General features: G+C 38.0%; 1 protein-coding gene across 1 annotated transcript in view; it reads right to left on the bottom strand.

Moving 5' to 3' along the window:
• The window catches only part of col4a2 (collagen, type IV, alpha 2), a 152,480-nt gene that overhangs the window by 2,941 nt on the left and 129,739 nt on the right, over window positions 1–19,800 (bottom strand). The window contains exons 27-47 of the mRNA XM_052142379.1: window positions 19,159–19,233; window positions 18,969–19,067; window positions 18,437–18,658; window positions 17,319–17,480; window positions 14,619–14,789; window positions 14,330–14,473; window positions 14,020–14,151; window positions 11,122–11,303; window positions 10,955–11,018; window positions 10,759–10,833; window positions 10,560–10,667; window positions 10,365–10,472; window positions 9,562–9,633; window positions 6,581–6,706; window positions 6,365–6,481; window positions 4,489–4,650; window positions 3,584–3,682; window positions 2,925–3,071; window positions 1,937–2,053; window positions 1,581–1,772; window positions 9–295 (exon numbers count right to left, since the gene is read on the bottom strand). Of these exons, the coding sequence (XP_051998339.1) occupies window positions 9–295; window positions 1,581–1,772; window positions 1,937–2,053; window positions 2,925–3,071; window positions 3,584–3,682; window positions 4,489–4,650; window positions 6,365–6,481; window positions 6,581–6,706; window positions 9,562–9,633; window positions 10,365–10,472; window positions 10,560–10,667; window positions 10,759–10,833; window positions 10,955–11,018; window positions 11,122–11,303; window positions 14,020–14,151; window positions 14,330–14,473; window positions 14,619–14,789; window positions 17,319–17,480; window positions 18,437–18,658; window positions 18,969–19,067; window positions 19,159–19,233 (2,861 nt within the window). The remainder of the gene's footprint in view (window positions 1–8; window positions 296–1,580; window positions 1,773–1,936; window positions 2,054–2,924; window positions 3,072–3,583; window positions 3,683–4,488; window positions 4,651–6,364; window positions 6,482–6,580; window positions 6,707–9,561; window positions 9,634–10,364; window positions 10,473–10,559; window positions 10,668–10,758; window positions 10,834–10,954; window positions 11,019–11,121; window positions 11,304–14,019; window positions 14,152–14,329; window positions 14,474–14,618; window positions 14,790–17,318; window positions 17,481–18,436; window positions 18,659–18,968; window positions 19,068–19,158; window positions 19,234–19,800) is intronic.

The following is a 19,800-nucleotide window of genomic DNA, read 5'->3' as shown; positions in this document are numbered from 1 at the left end:
AGTCTCACCATGAGAAAGGAATAGCCAATCCACAAACTTCTCCACCCGGCAGGACATTGTGGGATGGTTATATCTTGACTGTGTATTGCAATGGCCACAGATGGAGCTTCACACACAGAACAGCGGCTGATGTACGGCTTTATCTCAGACTCTTCCACAGGCATCATAGGAATTGGTGCGGTGGTTGACAGCCAATAGGATTTGTCGTTTCGACTAGCATAGTAGCATAAGTCACTGGGATTGCAGTACAGGAATGGCATGGTATTAAATCGAGGGAGACATGACCCAGCTAGACCTGGATAACAAAACAGACACCTGTGAGGCCTTTGAAAGCTTTGAGAACTTGATTTTATTTTAATAGTGTTGATTGTTTCGTCCTAAAGCACTGTTTTGTTTGTTTGTTGATGCTTTCCATTAGAAACTGTGGTTAAGTTAAAATATCTAAGCCAAAAGTAGACTTCCAAACTCATATCACTTAAAGCTCTAGATCACAAATGCAGCTAAACAATATACATTCAATTTTAAGACCTACCAACGTGCTATGAATATCAACATCCAGTTTCTTAATCTAAAGTTGTACATATGATGGTGGTGCAATGATTTAGCAAAGCACAGTGCAGTTTTAATGTCAGTGTTTCCAAGTCATTCATGATTACTGGTTAAGGTTTTAATGTATTGAGATTCCACTCAAAAATAGCCATTACATTTTTAGTGTCTCCAGTTCCAGCACATTTATTTACTTTGGGGGGTTAGAGCCATGATAATACAATTCGACCCATTGCTTCACTTGCGACCAGGTGAGTTTTAATCACTGTATGAATCGTTATGAATGCCAGAGGAGGCTGCGGTATAAAGCCTCCTCTCATAAGTAAATTGGCCAATCAAAATGGATTTTCAAATGACAACATCATCTACTTGTCAAAAATGTATCTGAAAAAGACTAAATGAAATTGGCCTCCTTTTGCATTATAACCAATCATTATGAGAGGTAATTCTTTCAAGCCAATCAGCTTTCACTATCACATTAATGTGTCGAGTTTGCTTGTGGTTAACGCAACAGGTAAATAGAAACTTTAAAAATGTGTCAATATCTGTGTCAGAAAATGATAGAAGGATCTAAAAAAACATGTGAAAGACTGAACAATGAGATCATATATAAATTAGACTCATTGAGCAGTGAAGGATGGAGTTACTCTACACATACTATATCTGGTATTAGCTGAGTAGATGTTACTGGAATGAGGCTCTCCTTTCATTAATAAATGTTTGAATTAATCATAGTCTTTAGATGAAGATGTGATTTGTTATCATAAATGTTTCTTAATTTTGGTCATATTTGAGCTTTTTAAAAATATACAGTCCATGATTTCCATCAAAAAATGTCTAGAAATCACTTGTATTGCATTTATATTTTGTTACATTTTTGTTGTTTACATGCCTAATTTGTACTATTTACAACTATTTACATTGATATGCAAAACAAGTGCTAAAACGGTACTATCTCTTTAAGACCAGCGGCAGAAACTTTGTAATGTGAATTTTTGGCACTTTTATTTTGTTAACTTTTCCACTCTACTTACCCAGGTCTTGGTTATGGGCCTTCTCCTGTCCCTCAAAGTACAGAAGACTGTAACCATCCCATAACTTGTGCATACCCACAGGGCACATGGGGATCTGGTCAGACTGACTGTGTTTCACCAGCAGGTAACCGACATTGACACTGCGGCCAGGCATTCCAGCACGACCAGGTAAACCAGGGTGCCCTCGGTTACCTAGGAAACAAGATTCATTATGAACTTGTAATTTATGTAAGCAGTCAGACAAGGGCTCAAAATCATTTCAAATAACCCAGACCCTTTTGCAATCCTTAATCCACTAATCTATCCCAGAACCCAGAATCCTTATCCATCCACATTTACATAAACACAGCATTTACCTTCCTCCCCTTGCAGACCAGGGTGACCAATTTGTCCAGATTCACCACGGAAGCCTGGATTTCCCGGTATTCCCGAAATACCTGACATGCCTTTCTGGCCCTTTGGACCAATAAACCCTGTAAAACATTTTTTTCTTAATGATTCATTTATAGGATGTACTAAAACCTAGTGAGCTGCCTACGCTGGCAGCATTTAAGGCATCATTGGTGCACTCCCTCATGTGAAGGCTGTTCCAAAAGGTGCCCTTTTGGACAAATTCTATCACATGTATCCTTCACGGAGAATTCAGTCTAAACCATGCATTCAGCGAGCTCAGTGAATGAAAATACATCCAAGATGGCGGACAAAGCTAGAGAAATGTTGATTATATTCTAATTATATCCATGCTCAGAAGTAGTGATAAAAGTAATTCAGTCTAAAATAAATAAATATATACAACAGAATATTTTAAACAATATTTGAGTGTTCTATGATTTTTATGTTTATTAGACTATTGTGTCATTAGCGTAGCAACATGCTCATGCCATCCCTGCTGAAAAGACAAGTGCTGGTCAGCAGCTTATTGGTATGTTGTGTTTTTGGTGCTGGTCTCCCAGCATGGGATTCTGATGTACTAGTTTAAACCGCTTCACCAGAAAGACCATGTTGGTCAATCAGCTTCACCAGCTACGATTTGCTAGTGAAAAGTATGACTAAGCTGGTCCACCACCTAGAACAGCACTAAACCAGCACTAGCCAGCTGATCTTTTTGCAGGGAAGGTCTATTGAAATCAATTGTGAGTTGATTCTTTCCTGTACTTTTCATTTGGAGCTCTAGTTATATGACACACAGAGTTGATAACTATGTAGATCAATCCAAATGACTGTTAGAAGGCAGCTACCTATGTGCACAGTTGACAGGAAGGCAGCTCAATAGGCTTTTGAACAAAGCTACACAGCAACAGCATAGAAGATTGTTGTTAAGTCATATACTTGGCTTTCTCTTACCTGGATCACCAGGAGGTCCAGCAGGGCCAAGGTTTCCACGCCGTCCATGTGGTCCTTGAATACCCATTGCACCAGGTGGTCCTCTTTCCCCAGGTAATTTCTCTGGTACTGGTGGGAGTCCTTTAGCACCAGGTGAGCCAGGAAAACCTGAAAAAATATGTTAGAAAGAATAAAGTAGAGGTCACACCAGACATAAAGTATCTGCAATTATTTTGGAACGAAAGTGCCACAGAAATTACGCTTTTCAGCTCTCTCTCTCTCTCTCTCTCTCTCTCTCACACACACACACATATATCCATTCTTGTTAACTTGTTAGAAAAAGGACAAGCCGTGATACTATTTCTGAAGTGACATTTTTAAATTAATTAACGGAGGCTTGGACTCATCATTTAGAATGTAGTTCCATGCACAATTTATGACTATTTAATTTTTCCAATTTTTTTTTAATTTACTTGTTAATTGAATTGTTGTATATAAGCAATATCACACTTGCAATCATTTATGGCCCTAAATCGGGACCGCTGTGATTACCTACGGCACTCTGCCTGTGGCCGAATCACAGCAGTGCTGATGTAGGGCCATAACACACTCTTGCTCGTGTGATAATGCTTAATTAAAACGATCTCTGAGACAAATGAGTGATTGTTTCAACTAATCACCTGGAGGTCCAGTATCTCCTTTAGGTCCAAAAGGGCCCCTGTCGCCTTGGAGACCATGTCTTCCTGGAAATCCCATCATTCCTGGTTCTCCCTTTTCACCTTTAAATGAAATAAAGCATTCCTATATAATTAAAGTTCTTCTTGAGTGAAATTCCTGTACAACGGATACAGTGAACAACATCCAGTGGCCCCAAAAATATTTTTGATACTGAAGTCACACTTAAAAATGTACAAAATGCCATTGAATTAGATAACAAAATATCAAACCAGGTGGCATTCATTTTTCAATAAAGTATAGCATTGACACACTTTAAGCAGAACTTACACAAAATAGTCTGTTAGGTTTTAAAACAATAGCTATACTGTTTAAAATGAAGATAAAAAGTATTTGGATACTTTGTGATTGTCAAACATGTCCTAAGTTAATGTGATGAACTACACTTGAGGTGAGTGCTAGAACACCTGTGTGGATTTCTGACTTCGTCTACTAAAAATCACCTTGGCTCAGAGAGAGAAATGAAAGAAAAGTGAAGTTATTTCTAAAAATATGCTCAAGCATCACTTATGTGCAGATGCCACTTGGTTTTATATTTTGTATGTAATGCAATGACATTCAGACATTTTATGTGAAGCTTAAGCATTTAAAAATGTTCAAATACCTTTTGGGGAAAGTGTATGGGTAAATGTATGCAAGTGTAAAACATTGCATTGTACTATCTAAACACACTAATGAGATTTATTTGTGATGTTTTTTTATTTGTCTTTTTCCTGTCTTGTATCAATTGGAAAGGTGTATGCAGTAATAGTTTAACACTGATGTAAAGGCTTGACATTATGATTGTAAGGCTGCAGTTTTAAATAGACTGATGCAGTGAGCTTCACAATATTCACATTTTATAGTCTACCTCTTCTTCCTGACACTCCAGGTTCTCCTGCCAGTCCTCTATCTCCTCTGACCCCCTGGACTCCCTTTTCTCCAGTAAATCCATATTCCCCTGAGATTCCTTTGTCTCCTTTCGCTCCAAATGGAGATGGATCACCAGGGATCCCTCTGGGTCCAGGGAAGCCTGCAGGATGACATTAATTAGTATAAGACAAGAGGGCCATTAAATCCATCTTTAGTTCACTTTTTATGAAACTATATCTTAAAACTGCAAGGACTGTAATGGGACCCTCTACATGTAGAATAAAACCTCCTTCATAAGGTTTCTGATATGACTTTAGTCTTAATCTTATGCGAGTGATCATGATTTTATTATTTATATTTCAATATATTTCAAAACATTACAGAGTGCACCTTTAATGAGATGGGTGTGCTTGGTATGAATTGCATAACACAATTTTTAATGGTATCAGAAAGAGTTTGTGTCTTAAGTCTTTCTCTACACACAGTCTGTGCTATATTTATTCTTCATACTAGTGCTGAGAACTCACTTTCACAAAGGTATGTTATCACGAAGGGCAATAATGTCTTTAAAGCATAATCTGTCAAGACGAGATGCAGGATACTCTGCCCGAAAAGCTACCCAGCAAACTAGCATTGAGTACAACTCGGTTTAAATGTTATATTAGACTGGTATGAAATTAAATGAATGGTAAATCTCAGAATTTTGTTCACGTACCCCCATCATCACCTCACCTACCCCAGAAGGCAATGAGCGGCTGCCTTCTATGTAAAAGGGGGCAAGGTTTAACTGGTTATCATAGTCCAGTTAGCCCATGCTGTTATAAATGGTAACTACACTATCATGGGTGCAAAAACATCCTCATTCATTATCGGTCAATCAAAAGTAGTCTGACCAAATAAAAGTGTTTGCAGCAACATCTAAATAGCAAATATTCCACTAAATATATGTAGAAGATTTTTTTCCAGTGACTGATTTTTTGAAAGGCTCTTAAAAGCATAAAAGTCAAGTCAGTTTGATTTGTATACTGTAGCACTTTTCAGAATACACATTGTTTTAAAGAAGCTTTACAGATGCAGATTTTCATCATGCAGTGTCTGTCATGTCTTCAAGTCCCCATTGAGTAGTTTTTTACAAATCATGTCTTTGTGTTTAGGCCCCCAGTGATCAAGCCATAGTTGACTGTGGCAAGGTATGAAAAATATGTAGGGAGTAACAAGGCTCATTTGGGGTAGGGGAGTTCTCTAGCTAGACAATATGAACTTAATGGCAATATTAGTTATCAATGTGTAACAAAAAGTAATGCATTAATTGAGAAAACTGAGTAGATTGGCAATATTAAAAACTAAAGGATTTGGATTAAACTGTAAAATGAATGCTTAAGTGTCTTTAAAGTCCTTCCTGAATTGACTGCTGGGGTGCACAGACATGCAGTGTACTTTGCTGTTTGGCTGGTAAAGGCTTTCCTTGGATGTAATTTATTTATTGTCTATATTTTCCATTTTAAGAGAAAGATGTGATGCAGTGGTCAGAGCAGTGTTATTTGCTGTTCGATTGGACTGCGGTTGATAGCAGTTCATTGTCCGTGAAGTCCATCCTAAAAAAAATGTCCACTGTCTACTACTTTTGACGTCACAGCTTAGAATATTTGCTTGTGAAGGACTTGAGATTTGTGTCAAGCAGCTTCCTTTGAGATGAATGGGAATGCTAATGCTTGAATAAGGGAGATCCTGCAATCTCCAAAACTGTTTTCAATACTACACCAAATTACATCAAATCACATATAAAATTGGACAACAATGACATTCTGTCTCTGCTATTATTCATTATAAATATACGATTTGCATACAGTATATTTACAATATATGTACTTTACCAGGAAGTCCTTTACTGCCAGAAAAGCCAGGGTCGCCTGGCACTCCTGGTATATCAGAGAACCCTGGCGGGCCCTGAGGTCCTTGTAGACCTCGATTCCCAGATTCACCCTTAGCACCTACAAACACAGTAGGCTGGTCAGTCTTTAGAATTCATACACAGCTGCATCAAGCAAACAATGCTTAAAATTCAATAGAGGATATGCATTTTAAGCAACCTTGATCTCCAAGGGAACCCTTGAGGGCCAAAGCTCCTGGAAGGCCAATCTCTGTGCTGGGGATACCAGCTTCTCCTATCTCTCCTTTTGGTCCAGTGTTACCTGGAGGTCCCAAGTTTTCAGAACCTAGCAAGGGACAAAAAGTACACAAGATAACCCTTTTAAAAAAAATACATCTGGAGTGTACTTCCCAATCCAGACATTTTTTAAAAATAGAATAAGATCTAAGGTACACTTTTATTCAATTATAGTTTATGTTTTTGCTGTAGTTTACTTTACATAACCAAAAATACATCTGTACACTATAGTGAATACCTAACATTACAGGGTTTATTTTTTCTTAGGGCATTTCAATGGCAATTTCCATTTAGCACTTCTGTAACATTTGGTATTTATTGTCACCAAGGCTATTTAAAATAATGCTAAAAACAATTATGCAACTTAAACAAGGATAGTTAATTAAACAATTTTGTGCATAATTTTAAAACTTATTGTAAACTTTAATATTCACAATTATTTAGGGCATAATCTTTGCTTAGCTACAAATTGCCATTGGCTTACATTACATAACATCACAATTCTAAATGCATATCGTCCACTAGAGTGGATAAATGTGATTAAATCATTTTGAGAAATGGGAATGATTATATTATTATTTTTATATTATTATTAAAGGTGGGGTATGTGATTTGCAAAACGGCCGGCAGATTTTGAAAATACACAACTCATAAGGTCCTACCTTCTAGGGATGGGCGGATCGATCCTTAAGTATCGATATTTTCGATACTGCCTTTGTATCAAAAGGATCGATTCTCAAATAAAAGTATCGATACTATCTGTTTGTTTAGCCGCCTATTTCAAATACGTCAGAGCGTCCACAAATTGTCGATAGCGCTGTTGACAGGTTGGCCAGAGCAAATTGTGACGCTATGCGACAATTAGTACATGTTCTGTGAATTCCTACTGATCGCCAGAGGCAGTAGGCATATAAACACTCTGGCGATCATCACTAGGAATTAATGAAGCAGAACGTACGGTCAGTTAGCGCAGACAGGTGTTCGAGTGCATGACTGCAATGAGTGAACGAAAAAGAAGTGTTATTGGGAGCTATTTCACTCCAGTAAATACTGACGAAGCCTCGTGTGACATTTGTAAAAAAAAACATACGCCGCTGTGGTAATACCACAAATCTGACCAAACATCTGAAAGCAAAACACCCTACAGAGCACGACGAGGTGCAGCTGAAACGAGCAGAGGAGTCAATACAGACACGACCCACATCTTCTAGCTCGAGGCAGAGTTCACTAGCAGAATGCTTTCAGAGAGGTCAAAAACGTTATCCAGGTATAAAGTGGTGGTTAGATTATTTGAATACAAAAAGTCACATTATTTATAGCTATTATTTGTACAATATATACTGTTTCAGATATGAAGCTATTACAGTATTTTATTTGGAGCAGAATATTAAACTGGATATTTTGCTTTAAACATTTTTTCATTATATATATCTATTTCTGTTACCTGATAGGCTATCTGGTGGATATTTTGAGTTAAATCATTTATATATTATTTTTAACATTTAAAAAAAAAGTTTATTAAACAAATGACATAGTTTGTGTCAAGTAACACGGGAGAGATTTACTATCATTATAAATTCTTAATGCCTGTAACACAGCTTTAAGAACATAATATATGTATTATATTTTATAGATGACTCGCAGAGAGCATCAGAAATTACAAGAGGCATAGGAGAGATGATTGCAAGGGACCTCCAGCCAATCTCAGTTGTAGAAGACAGAGGATTTATTGCTCTTGTCAAGATTCTTGATTCACGTTACCAAATCCCTTCCCGGAAAAAGCTGATGGAGTGTACAATTAATGATATGTATGCTGAATGTAAAGGCATATAAATAATTCATAAAAGTATCGGAATCAGCGATACTTGTCTTCAAAGTACTTGGTATCGGATCGAAAAGAAAATAACTGGTATCGCCCATCCCTACTACCTTCTCTCCTCCAACGCTGGCCCTGACTCCACCCATTCGAAAAACATGGACGCGCAATCATGCACGAGCGAAAACTCAGATGCGCGAGAGCGAGCCAGGCTAGCATAGGTTGGAGTTTCTGCATGACGTCACCATTTACCTGCTAAGACCGTCAACATGGCACAACATTCAGCGGTAAGTTGCACCAGATATTATTAACATTCAACAGTCACATAAATCATTAGTATTGTTAGAAAATTGATGTTTTTGAAATGTGAATATATATTGTATAAATATAAAATATATAAAAATATATTGGACGTCCTGGTTGTCACCGAAGTTTATGGCTAAATATAGGGCTGACCTATATAACGTTATCAGATGAGATTGTTATGCGCATCTCGTCAGTAAAGCACATAACATAAAGTGCATTCATTGATTAGTAAATCGCCATCAGCTGCTTTCAGATGGAGCGGCGTATACTACACAGAGCCGTAGTTCACTAACAAGCTGGGCCGTGATAATGAAGGGTAAATTGCCCAGCTTGTCAGTGATGAACTACAGCTCTGTGTAGTAAATGCCGCTCCATCTGAAAGCAGCTGATGACGAACGGGACACGCAGCCAGGGTGGTGGGGGAGGGGGCATGGTACGACCGTTTGATTGACACATTTTCTGTCCAATGATTCTAGATGGTCTTGAAAATGATCGGCTGGAGTTTTTCGAGTCCTGCCCGTTCCACAGATGATTAAATTGCTTAATTTTCATTTCAGTGCTTCTAATTTACAGCCAGTAAGTTGGTTAGGAATAGGATTTCAAGTTATTTAGAAAAAATGGTCAAAAAAGAAAATCACATACCCCACCTTTAAGCAATACAATTTTTACAATAAAAATTATGTTATTATAAAGGATATTTTCCCTTTGTGATTTAATAATTCATGCATCACAGGGTTAAATAAGAATATATGATAAGATTTCAAATACAACTGAAGAGGTACCTGGAACCCCCTGGATACCCTTTTGACCTTTCAGGCCATCCAATCCAAAAATGCCTTTCAGACCAGGAAATCCTAGAGAATACAGGAGGGAGTCAGCCAACAACTGAGCAATAAATATAAATCTAACATCTCTCATCACTGTTTAACACATGAAATGACAAGACAAATACATCATTTTACTTGTATTGTGCCTTTACATAATGGGCATGCAGTGTATTTGTAACGCTGGGTTCAAGGAGAGGAGACGCAGGAGTAGATACTTTTCGATCTTTTAATAGTAAATGCAGGAGTGAAACAAACTATGAAACTAAACATCACAAATAACAGTACAATGTAACACTTCAAGGACTGACAAAGGAATGGGCAAAACTAGAGGATATTTATACAAAAAGGAACTAATGAGGGAATGGAAGACAGGTGAGGAAGATGAGGAACAGATGGCAGTGATGTGGAAAGTTCACTATGGGAAATGTAGTCCAGGGAAACATTTCAAAGTAAGAGTCCTTAGGAAAACATGAGGGAGACAGACTGTGACAGTATATGAGCGTAAGTTAATTTCTTTTTCATTTAGTGGAGCGTCTAAGTGCTTATGTTTGGCAGAATCATTCAGTTTATGATACAAGCGTGAAAATTGGCATGAGCAGTCTCCATGGGTCACTTGACAAGAAAATTGTCCGAGCCACTTGAAATTTCTTGTCAAGTGACCCATGGAGACTGCTCATGCCAATATTCACGCTTGTATCATAAACTGAACGATTATATCACTTAGCCGCTCCACTAATTGTACAATTAGAACTACAGACCTTTTTGTCCAGGTTGGCCTTGAATTCCAGGGGTTCCTGGCTGTCCTGGTTCTCCTGGCCAACCCTTAGTTCCCTGGTTTCCAGGGAAACCCTGAAGGCCATCAGAGCCTGACAAAAAAGTTGTTCAAGTTAAAAACAATTAATCAGTTTGAATAGAAATAAATCTGAAAATTGGCAATCAAGACACTCTCATACCTGGTGGTCCTGCTTTTCCAGATTCACCTGAATAGCCTTTCATCCCCTCGATGCCATCAAAACCAGTGCTTCCTCTATCTCCAGGTTGACCTGTCAGGCCCTTCTCACCTAAGAGAGGTAATCCCAATTAAGAAGGGGTTCACAGGACCAGTAACAAGTCATAATATTAGGTGCATTATAAAATAAGTGAATTCCTCACCTGAAGTTCCAGGGAGCCCAGATTCACCTCTCAGTCCGGTTGATCCCGTAAGATTGACGGTTGGACCGAGGTCACCTTAAGACATTTTTTGTAATCATTTTTGGCTGTAATTTCATTCTCAGCTAACATCAAAGAGTAGCAGAAAATAATACATTAAGTCTAACATTGACATTTAAGAGTTTCTATTTATAATTACCTTTGATTCCTTTAATTCCATGATCTCCTGGTCGTCCATAGGCACCAGGTGAGCCTTTGTCACCCTACCATATAAAAGCACAAAACAAAAGTCAGTTAAAAACTTAAGCAAAACAAGGAGATTTTGTTTCATGTTTTAAATATATTTGATAGAGTTTATCATCTTACCCTTGGTCCAGACATTCCAGGGAAACCTTCTATTCCACGGAGTCCTGTAGTGCCTGGCATTCCCTTAGGCCCTAGATCTCCTTTTAGTCCAGGAGGACCTGGAGAACCTTTTTTTTCATTGGGCTCTCCTGGATGTCCGTGTTGCCCTTCTCTTCCTGGAAAACCTGGAAACCCTTTCTGGCCTGGACACAAAGGCAGTTAGAAAAATAAGGTATAAGTATCTATTGTATGAAAGTTTAATCTTTTTCTATTCATTCATCTGTTCATATCTGCTAATTATTTTCTGCACTTTAAATACAGCACATTATTTTCTTAGTAAGGTCCATGTTCTGATTTGGCTTTTATTCTGAAAAATAGGTTTCCATGCTCCACAACTATTAGAATATTCCTGTATATGCATTAAAGCATTTAAGATATGCATGTTCTTTTCCTGCTTTTTTCTTCAGTAAATACTGGAGATGGTCGTCCTTACGATGTTTTGAATTGTAATACTGTATTTTAGTAATTCCGCACTGTAATTTAATAAACAATGTTTGTAAAAAAAAAATACAAAATCAGCTTAGTTAATGTTAACCAACTTAATTAATGTTTGTCTGTTCTTTGCTTCCAATATGTTTCTTTGATAGCTTGAATTCTCACACAACTTCTTGCATTTTTACAGCACACATAATTGCATGTGCAGATCAAGTGCAGATCTAAATTAATATTCCATAACAGTGGATATTCCCTATAAGGCTTATGTATCTCAAAATCCTGATTATTAAAGGGTAATGAAACCCAAAAACAAATGTTCTGAGATGTGAACTGATATGTACAGGATGTACATCACTGAAAACAATGGTAACACTGTTTATTGTAAAGGGTAATTCATGAGCTCACATTATAGCCACAGCGTAGAATTAAAACTCATGACATAACCTCTGTTCCGCAGGTGCAAGACTTCAACAGCACTCGGGGAACAGAAATGAAAACGTACTTTTACACTAAACACCATGGTCAGATCGAAATCACTCCATAAAACGCACTGCAGTCCATAACCGGACCACTGCGAGCATTTCTTGGCTGCATATTTCAAGTCCTGCTCCCAACACGCTGTTTATGTGGCAGGGCTACGAGTGGTGATTCCATCACTTATTCTCCGTGTGTCGGATGATGGACATGATAAGATTGAAATCATACATCAGAATGGACCACAGTCAACTCCATAACCGCACCGAAGCGAGCATGTCTGTCGGTTCAAATATGAGGCAACGGTGTATTCCAGGTGTATTTGGGGTGGCTGTTCTGGTTAGACAGTGCCGATCACGTCTTCTCGCCATGAGCATTATCATAAACAGAATAGCAAGACAGCTTGTTCAAAAACAAAATACAATTATGAAAACCCGAAACTCAAAGTCATGTCAACCCTATCTTTGATCTACTTCACGTCAAGTTTCCGGATTTATGTGTTGTTACAGGGTTCGTAGCTAACAAAGGAAGAACGGGAGATGTTGAAATCCAACCAAAACACTTTTAATTTAAAAAAACATAACATAAGTGCTTTTCAGCATTACCAAAACATAAACATGCACACACAAACACTGCTGCATGCCTCTCTCTCTTTCTCTCTCTCTCTCTCTTTGGCATCCCCGGCTGCTCCTTATACTCCCAAGCTGATTGGAGCAACTCAGCGCCAGGCGTGTAGCCTCGCGGCCCGGCCACACCCTTCTCCTAATCACATACCCCCAATGCCCGATTCAGGCTGGGAATCAACTGGCCTGACCTACTCCCTCCCCCCCTCCCCTTTCTGGAGGGGAGGAGTTGCCCCTTCGTCCATTCTCCGCCAGCTGGTCTTCTTCCTGGTAACCTGAGCAGGATGATGGGAGGGAGAGGGGAGAGAGAAAGGAAAAAATCTCCAATTCGCCAACCCCGAACATGCTGTCACATGGTCCTCAGACAGCTGCACTGCCTCCAGGTGGACGGCAGCATCGAGGACTCCATGACAGTGCATCCTTCCTCCTTCCCGGGTTTCAGCACCAATGTAACAGGGTTCGTATCTCTTGTTCATTGGAAAGGTGGAAGCGGGAACTGGGTTAACAATCAAAACGACTTTTAATAAACAAAACACAACATAAGTGCTTTTCATAATAACCAAAACACACGTCGACACACACACACACACACACACACACAATTCCGTGTGTCTCTCTCCCACTCTGACGTCCCCAGCTGCTCCTTATCTCTCTCCCGCTGATTGGGGAAACTCAGCACAGGCATGCAACTTTACAGCCCGGCCACACCCTCCTTCTCATCACAGACCTGTTTACTATCATTGTATGCACCATAATACTGCCCATAATTTTTATTTCTTTTTTTAGAAAAAGAGGGATGAGTCAAAATTATTATCTGTGGCAAAAAACATTATGCCACAAATACTGTCAATAGAGTTGAACTTTTATTAAACCTGAAACACTCCTTGTAAGAATAAATATCTAATGAATTATTGTAAAGTCTTAAAGCAGTGCTGGTTTTGATGGTAGTGTCTGCTCTGTGTAATGTTCTCACTTCATTCTTTACAGTTTGAACAAAATATCAAAATCTTCTTACAGGTTTGCAAATTGTTCTATTGTCTTTACTCTTCACACTTTTGCCCCGATATTAATATACAGCCAAGTGCCCTAATCAGGTTAATATGTTTGCATGATGCAGTCATAATAGAAATACAACCAAATTCCAATTGACATCGGCATATTCTTGTGCATGTAAACACAAGTCACATTATGTAGCAATGAGGCTTTTTGACATGAGATATTCGTTACGGCTCGTTATAACAGTTAGTATTCATATAGCTTTTGTAGTTCATACAAAGCATATTGCTCAATGTGCCCTTCAGCAATTAATAAATATGAATGTAGTCACCTCTTGGACCAGTGAAGCCAGGTTCTCCCACATTTCCATGTTCTCCTTTAGACCCCTTCATGACTTCTTTCATATGAGGTGTTACATGTATGATTGGCTTTTCTCCAGGAGGGCCCATCAGCCCTCTGTCACCTTGAGAACAAGCAGATATGAGACATTGAAATGTATATGAACACATATTTTTACCTTCAAATACATTATGATATCTTGAACATTACGAATGACCATTAAAGCTATCAAGAACAGTTTGTAGCCAACAATGATTAGCATATACTGTATGTACATCCATGGAATTATAATCTTGTTTTACCTTTTTGACCTGGAAAGCCAGGAACTCCTTTTGCACCTTCTTGTCCTGGGAAGCCAGTCTCTCCTTGCAGTCCTACAATTCCTTTCACACCTTCCTGACCAGTCTTTCCAGGGAAGCCTGTCATGCCCTGTTCTCCTTTTAAACCTGTGTTGTTTTAAAGATTAAAAGACCATGGAACTAAAATGAAATAATGCAGATTTCTGTGCCATGCCTTGCATTCTGGTAGTAAACAAATACAGAATGTTGCTAACTGTATACAATTTGACATTAAATACGAGAGATCACTGACCTTTGATCCCTTGAAAACCATTGTAACCAAAAGGCCCCTGTTGTCCAGGATCTCCCGGTAGCCCAATATTTCCTGGTACACCCAAATTTCCAGGGTCTCCAATGACACCCTTAAATCCCAAGGGCCCAGGAAGACCAGGGTTGCCCTGATCTCCCCTTAATCCACTCGGACCTACAGAGACAAATTCAGTACAATTGTCAGAAGATGATGTTGTACTTCATACCATTAACAGACAATTTTATTTTCTATTTTTTTTTTCATGGAATGGAGAGTGATGAAAAACAACTGACAAATGAACTGCATATGAGTAGCTGATGAAACAATACTGTACATGTAACTGATAATATACAGTTAGCTGATCTTAAAGTAAACATGACTTTGTGATCAGGATACAGATGCAAAGCTTTTTTGTGTGTGTGAAAATGACTAGCAGGCAGTATATTGTCCTGTTTGTTATTACATGGCTACTTACTTAATAAATAAACAATTGGTTTTAATTATTTTTGTTATACTGAGTTGAGCTCTCCGAGTGGCTGTTACCAAATTGAACACTCTGTCTTCATTGTGTCATTGAGCATGCCAGGTAATCTAAGATTGCTTTGGCTGTGTATCCCTGTTTTAGGATTACTGCATATTGCTCTGGATGAAGTGCTACTGCTAAATGATTAACCCTTGTGCTGTGTTCCTATTTGGCTACCACTCCTTGTGTTCCCGGGTCAGAATGACCGACCCAATAAGATTGTTTATAAATTTCTCATATTGCATATATTATCATAAGATATTGCATTAGATATTTTTTTTAGCATCTTTATCAACTCTTTAAGTAATTATGACAGGGTTTGTGCTCCTTTTTAAACATATACAGTATATATATATATATATATTAGTTGATAGAATTCAACTGAGATTACACCGGGCCAGTAGGGGGCACTCCCTGCAGAAAAATACTGCTGATAATAATAATTATAACATAATAAATAAATAACCACTTGCTTGATCTGAATAAAATAGGTGTAATTTTAAGGCTTATGTTCTGGACTTTACAATGCATATAGCTGATCCTACCAATTATTAAATAATGCTTTTTAATTTGCTGACAAATTGAACGGTTTCTTCTCACCATTTGCAAATTTGTTAACACAACAATTATATTCAGAGTTGGTAAAACCATCAAAAAGATGAGATAGCCATGTGTTATATATGGTTAGAAAGGTCTCAGTTAGTAGAATGCAATGAGCAAATTTGTTTCACTTAGAGGCCAAACTACAGTGAGTATTAGTGTGTGAAATTTCCACAGACACACATAAATATAATAAACAGAAGTGTATTTTTGTCATGTTAACTTATTAATTCCCGAAACATGCATATAACATAGACACTGACGTATCGTAACTTAAAGCAGACTATCCTGTTTAGTAGATCTTGAAATGTTCAAGATGGGCACAAGAGGGCACTCAACACACAACGTGTGTGTATTTATGTGTGTGGGTGGGTTTGGCTGGTTAAAGAGGAGTTTTTTTTAGGTTACACACTAGTAATTACAATGGTATTATGCTATAAATGTGGTTTATGAAGACATTTCCTAGTGTCCCCATAATTCAAATCGCTTAAAAAACATACTAAACGATAATTTTTTTAAATGCATAAAGTTTTTTTGTGAGAGTTAGGTTTAGGGGATATAATCTATAGTTTGTGCAGTATAAAAATCATCACATCTATGGAGAATCCTCATAAGGATAGCCGCACCAACGTGTGTGTGTGTGTGTGTGTGTGTGTGTGTGTGTGCGTGCATGCACGTGTGTGTGTCCACATGTCCGAGGACTTTGTGTGTGCAAACACACATCCACAAATGTGCTCATCTAAAGGATTGGGATGCTTCTGAACATTTTATATTTCTGTATTTTGTAGTATAATCCATTAATTTCCAATGGCTGGTCACTTTTGACCAGGAACACAAGTAAGTAAAATTAAGTAAATATAATTTACATAGCACCTTTCAAGAAAAGATGTCACAAAGTGTTTCACAATAATATACAAAAAACAAATAAGAATAAGAAACAGATTAACAAACATTTGTTACAAGTGTAACAAAGTGAAATAAAAACAATAAATTTAAATAACCTATGCACATTTTTGTGTGTTTTCAGATACAATATGTCAACAAATTCAAGGAATTGTATTCCAATTGAATTAAGTCAAAAAATAAATAAATGGTGAAATAAAGAAATAGTTGTCCAGGTCAAAGTGACTGGACCACAACATAAGGATTAAGGGCTAGTAAATTAGGCTAAATTGGCCCTCGAGTTCTAAAATGAGTCCTCTTTTATTGAATGTTTTGAATAGTATCTAAACCAACATTAGAAGAAAAAAAAAAAAAACAAGTTCTGAGGTATTTGAATTTTTAGCAGTACCAAGAAAGATCCCCATTGAGTATCACCATTGCTTAATGCCTGGTGATCTTATGATCTAACACAAACATTATAGATTTCATAAATATCCATTATGAATTTCCATATTTTTAAGGCCTCAATCATCCCCAAAAAGAAAGGTGCTGCATTCACTTAATGTTTCAGTATTTAATATGAATGGTTTTATGATTGGATCTGAATGAGTGAACGGGAAAGCAACATTTGCTGAGGCTTTCAGGCTGTATAGAGTCTGTATTGAGGTTATCTACAGATGTAGCATCAGCTGTGTTACCTGGTTGTCCAATATTTCCGAGAGGACCAGGCGGTCCTGTTTGTCCGGGCTGTCCAGGATATCCAAATTTCCCTTCAGGTCCAGGTCTTCCTATTTCTCCCTGAAAACCTTCAGGTCCTCTTTCACCCTTGAGGCCGATCATACCAGGCATTCCTTCCATACCTGTGTGACAATACATAATGCTTATTGTTATGAAAATGGCAACATATAAGATTTAATAACTACACCATGCAACCCACAAAAGCATATATTTTACTTGTTCTATTTGAATTACTGTTTTGTTGAAGGCTCTTAGTAACAAGTCAACTAGGTATACAGAAACACTTTACAATAAGGTTCCATTTGTTAACATTAGTTATTGCATTGGTTATTATGAACAAACAATAAACAATTCATTTTTTTGCAGCAATTGTGCTGCAAAACTAATGCTAACATACAACTTTTGATTTAAAAAATGTGTAACTATAAATTCAAATTAACAGTAACCAAGATTAATAAATGCTGTAAAAGTATTTTTCATTGTTAGTTCATGTTAACTAATGTTGTTAACTAATGTTAACAAATGGGACGTTATTGTAAAATGTTACAGAAATTCTGATAATAAAGTATACACAGTTTTCTCCATATAAGTCTATTATTGTGGCATCAACTCTTTCAGATGATACCACAGCTAAACAGCATGTAAAAACAAAATTAAAAGTTACTGGACACTTTGCATGTCATTATGAAAGATCTTTCCTGTCTAGTGGATGATTATTGGTCAGAATAAACAGCAAACTGGACCAGACTTTATTCTGATGGATCAAAAGGCTACGCGAGACTAAAGGTCAAAATATACTTACTGTAGGTTTTCCACGTGCTGCTACGTCTATGCAAATTTCGGCATCAGCACAATAGACGAGGACTGTCCACACAGCCCAGTTTTTATAGACATGTGAATAGTCAACATGCTTGACCATTGACTGTGCTACATAGTATAACAAAAAGGTTGTAGTGTGCATTTGGCGAATGTGTGCGTATGGGCTCGTAGTCAAAAGATTATACTTTGAAAGGTAAGAGTGCCCGATCGCGCACAACACGCAATGGCATAGAGTCCTGTCTAATAATGAAGTTCTCACCTGCTTGCCCTTTTGAGCCTGGGTCTCCTGGAAGGCCAGAGGCACCCCTCTGTCCTGGCAGTCCTGGTTCTCCAGGGGCTCCGGAAGATGCTCCTAAAACTTCACCATGTTCACCCTTCTGCCCTTGAGCACCATCCAAACCTGATTTACCAAAGAAGCCAGGAGGTCCTTCTTTTCCTTTGGAGCCAGGATGTCCTAAGTCCCCTCGAGGGCCAACAAAACCTATTTGGCAAAAATCATATTTTTAGAGCTGAGAAAAGCAAACAGACAGGGCTTAAGTGAATATAAGAATGATAAAATACAAGCAGGCAACCAGGGCCTGCCCATGGGTTTAAGGCCCACTTGGCAATGTTGTGAATCACTATTTGCTGTTAGTGTAGATTGGGCATTAAGTGTCATAAGATAAGATCTATTAATTTATTATGGACCACCCCATGAGGCCCCTTCTAGCATGTTGCTGCCAAAGGCGACCACCGATGTCATCTTTACTATTAGACAGGCCAGCCCTGCAGGCAACCATACCACAGCTTACCCATTGGTCCAGGAGGACCTCCTCTTCCTGGTTCACCTTGCTCTCCTTTGGCCCCATCTTCTCCAGAAAGACCTGGTAAGCCTTTGGGACCTGGTACTCCTAGAACACACCGAGGTGGGAGGGCATAATTTAAACAGAGAGATAAGAATTACAAGAAGTTTAATATGTTGAAAAGGTTCAAATAAACTACCTTTAAATCCATCAAACCCAGTAAGGCCAGGCAGCCCTGTTTCTCCTGTAGGTCCAGGGAGTCCCAAACACTCCCCTGAAAAATACATCAAAGAACATAAAAGTAATTTCATGATGGACAATAAAAGACAGTGACTATACAATATGCTTCTAGAGAAAATTATAAAAGCAAACTGGTCAACACTGCTGGGGTGGGGTTTCAAGTACAGCTGCTGAGCGAGTTACAGTAAATGTGGCATTTTCTCTTATTTGACAGCTATTGTCTATTTTGTCTTTTGCAGTTGGGGTAAATAGGAATGCAAAAATAATACTTTTTTATATATAGTTTTATATTTAACTCTACATGCCAATGGCAACATTTACCCTTCCTCAGTTCACTTCAGCATTCCAAACCTGAATATGTAAGAATCAACAGTTAAAGGTAGCTCTACATATTTTCTGTTTGATTTGCTATTCCATTATAGCCAGTGTTGCCTGGTGTGCTGTCTTTGTTCATAAACATTGTGCAAGAACATACAGTATAGAGCAAAAATAGTGAATTGTTATAATTAGTAGTAGTTAAATAGTTTGCTGTCATCAAGAACTAACGCGGATCCATTTTGGCATTAAGAGAGTTGCCATAGAAACAAGTAATTCATGTGTC

The sequence above is a fragment of the Xyrauchen texanus genome, chromosome 14, assembly GCF_025860055.1.
Source record: "Xyrauchen texanus isolate HMW12.3.18 chromosome 14, RBS_HiC_50CHRs, whole genome shotgun sequence".
Lineage (NCBI taxonomy): Eukaryota > Metazoa > Chordata > Actinopteri > Cypriniformes > Catostomidae > Xyrauchen > Xyrauchen texanus.
This window is presented reverse-complemented; position numbering and strand designations above follow the sequence as displayed.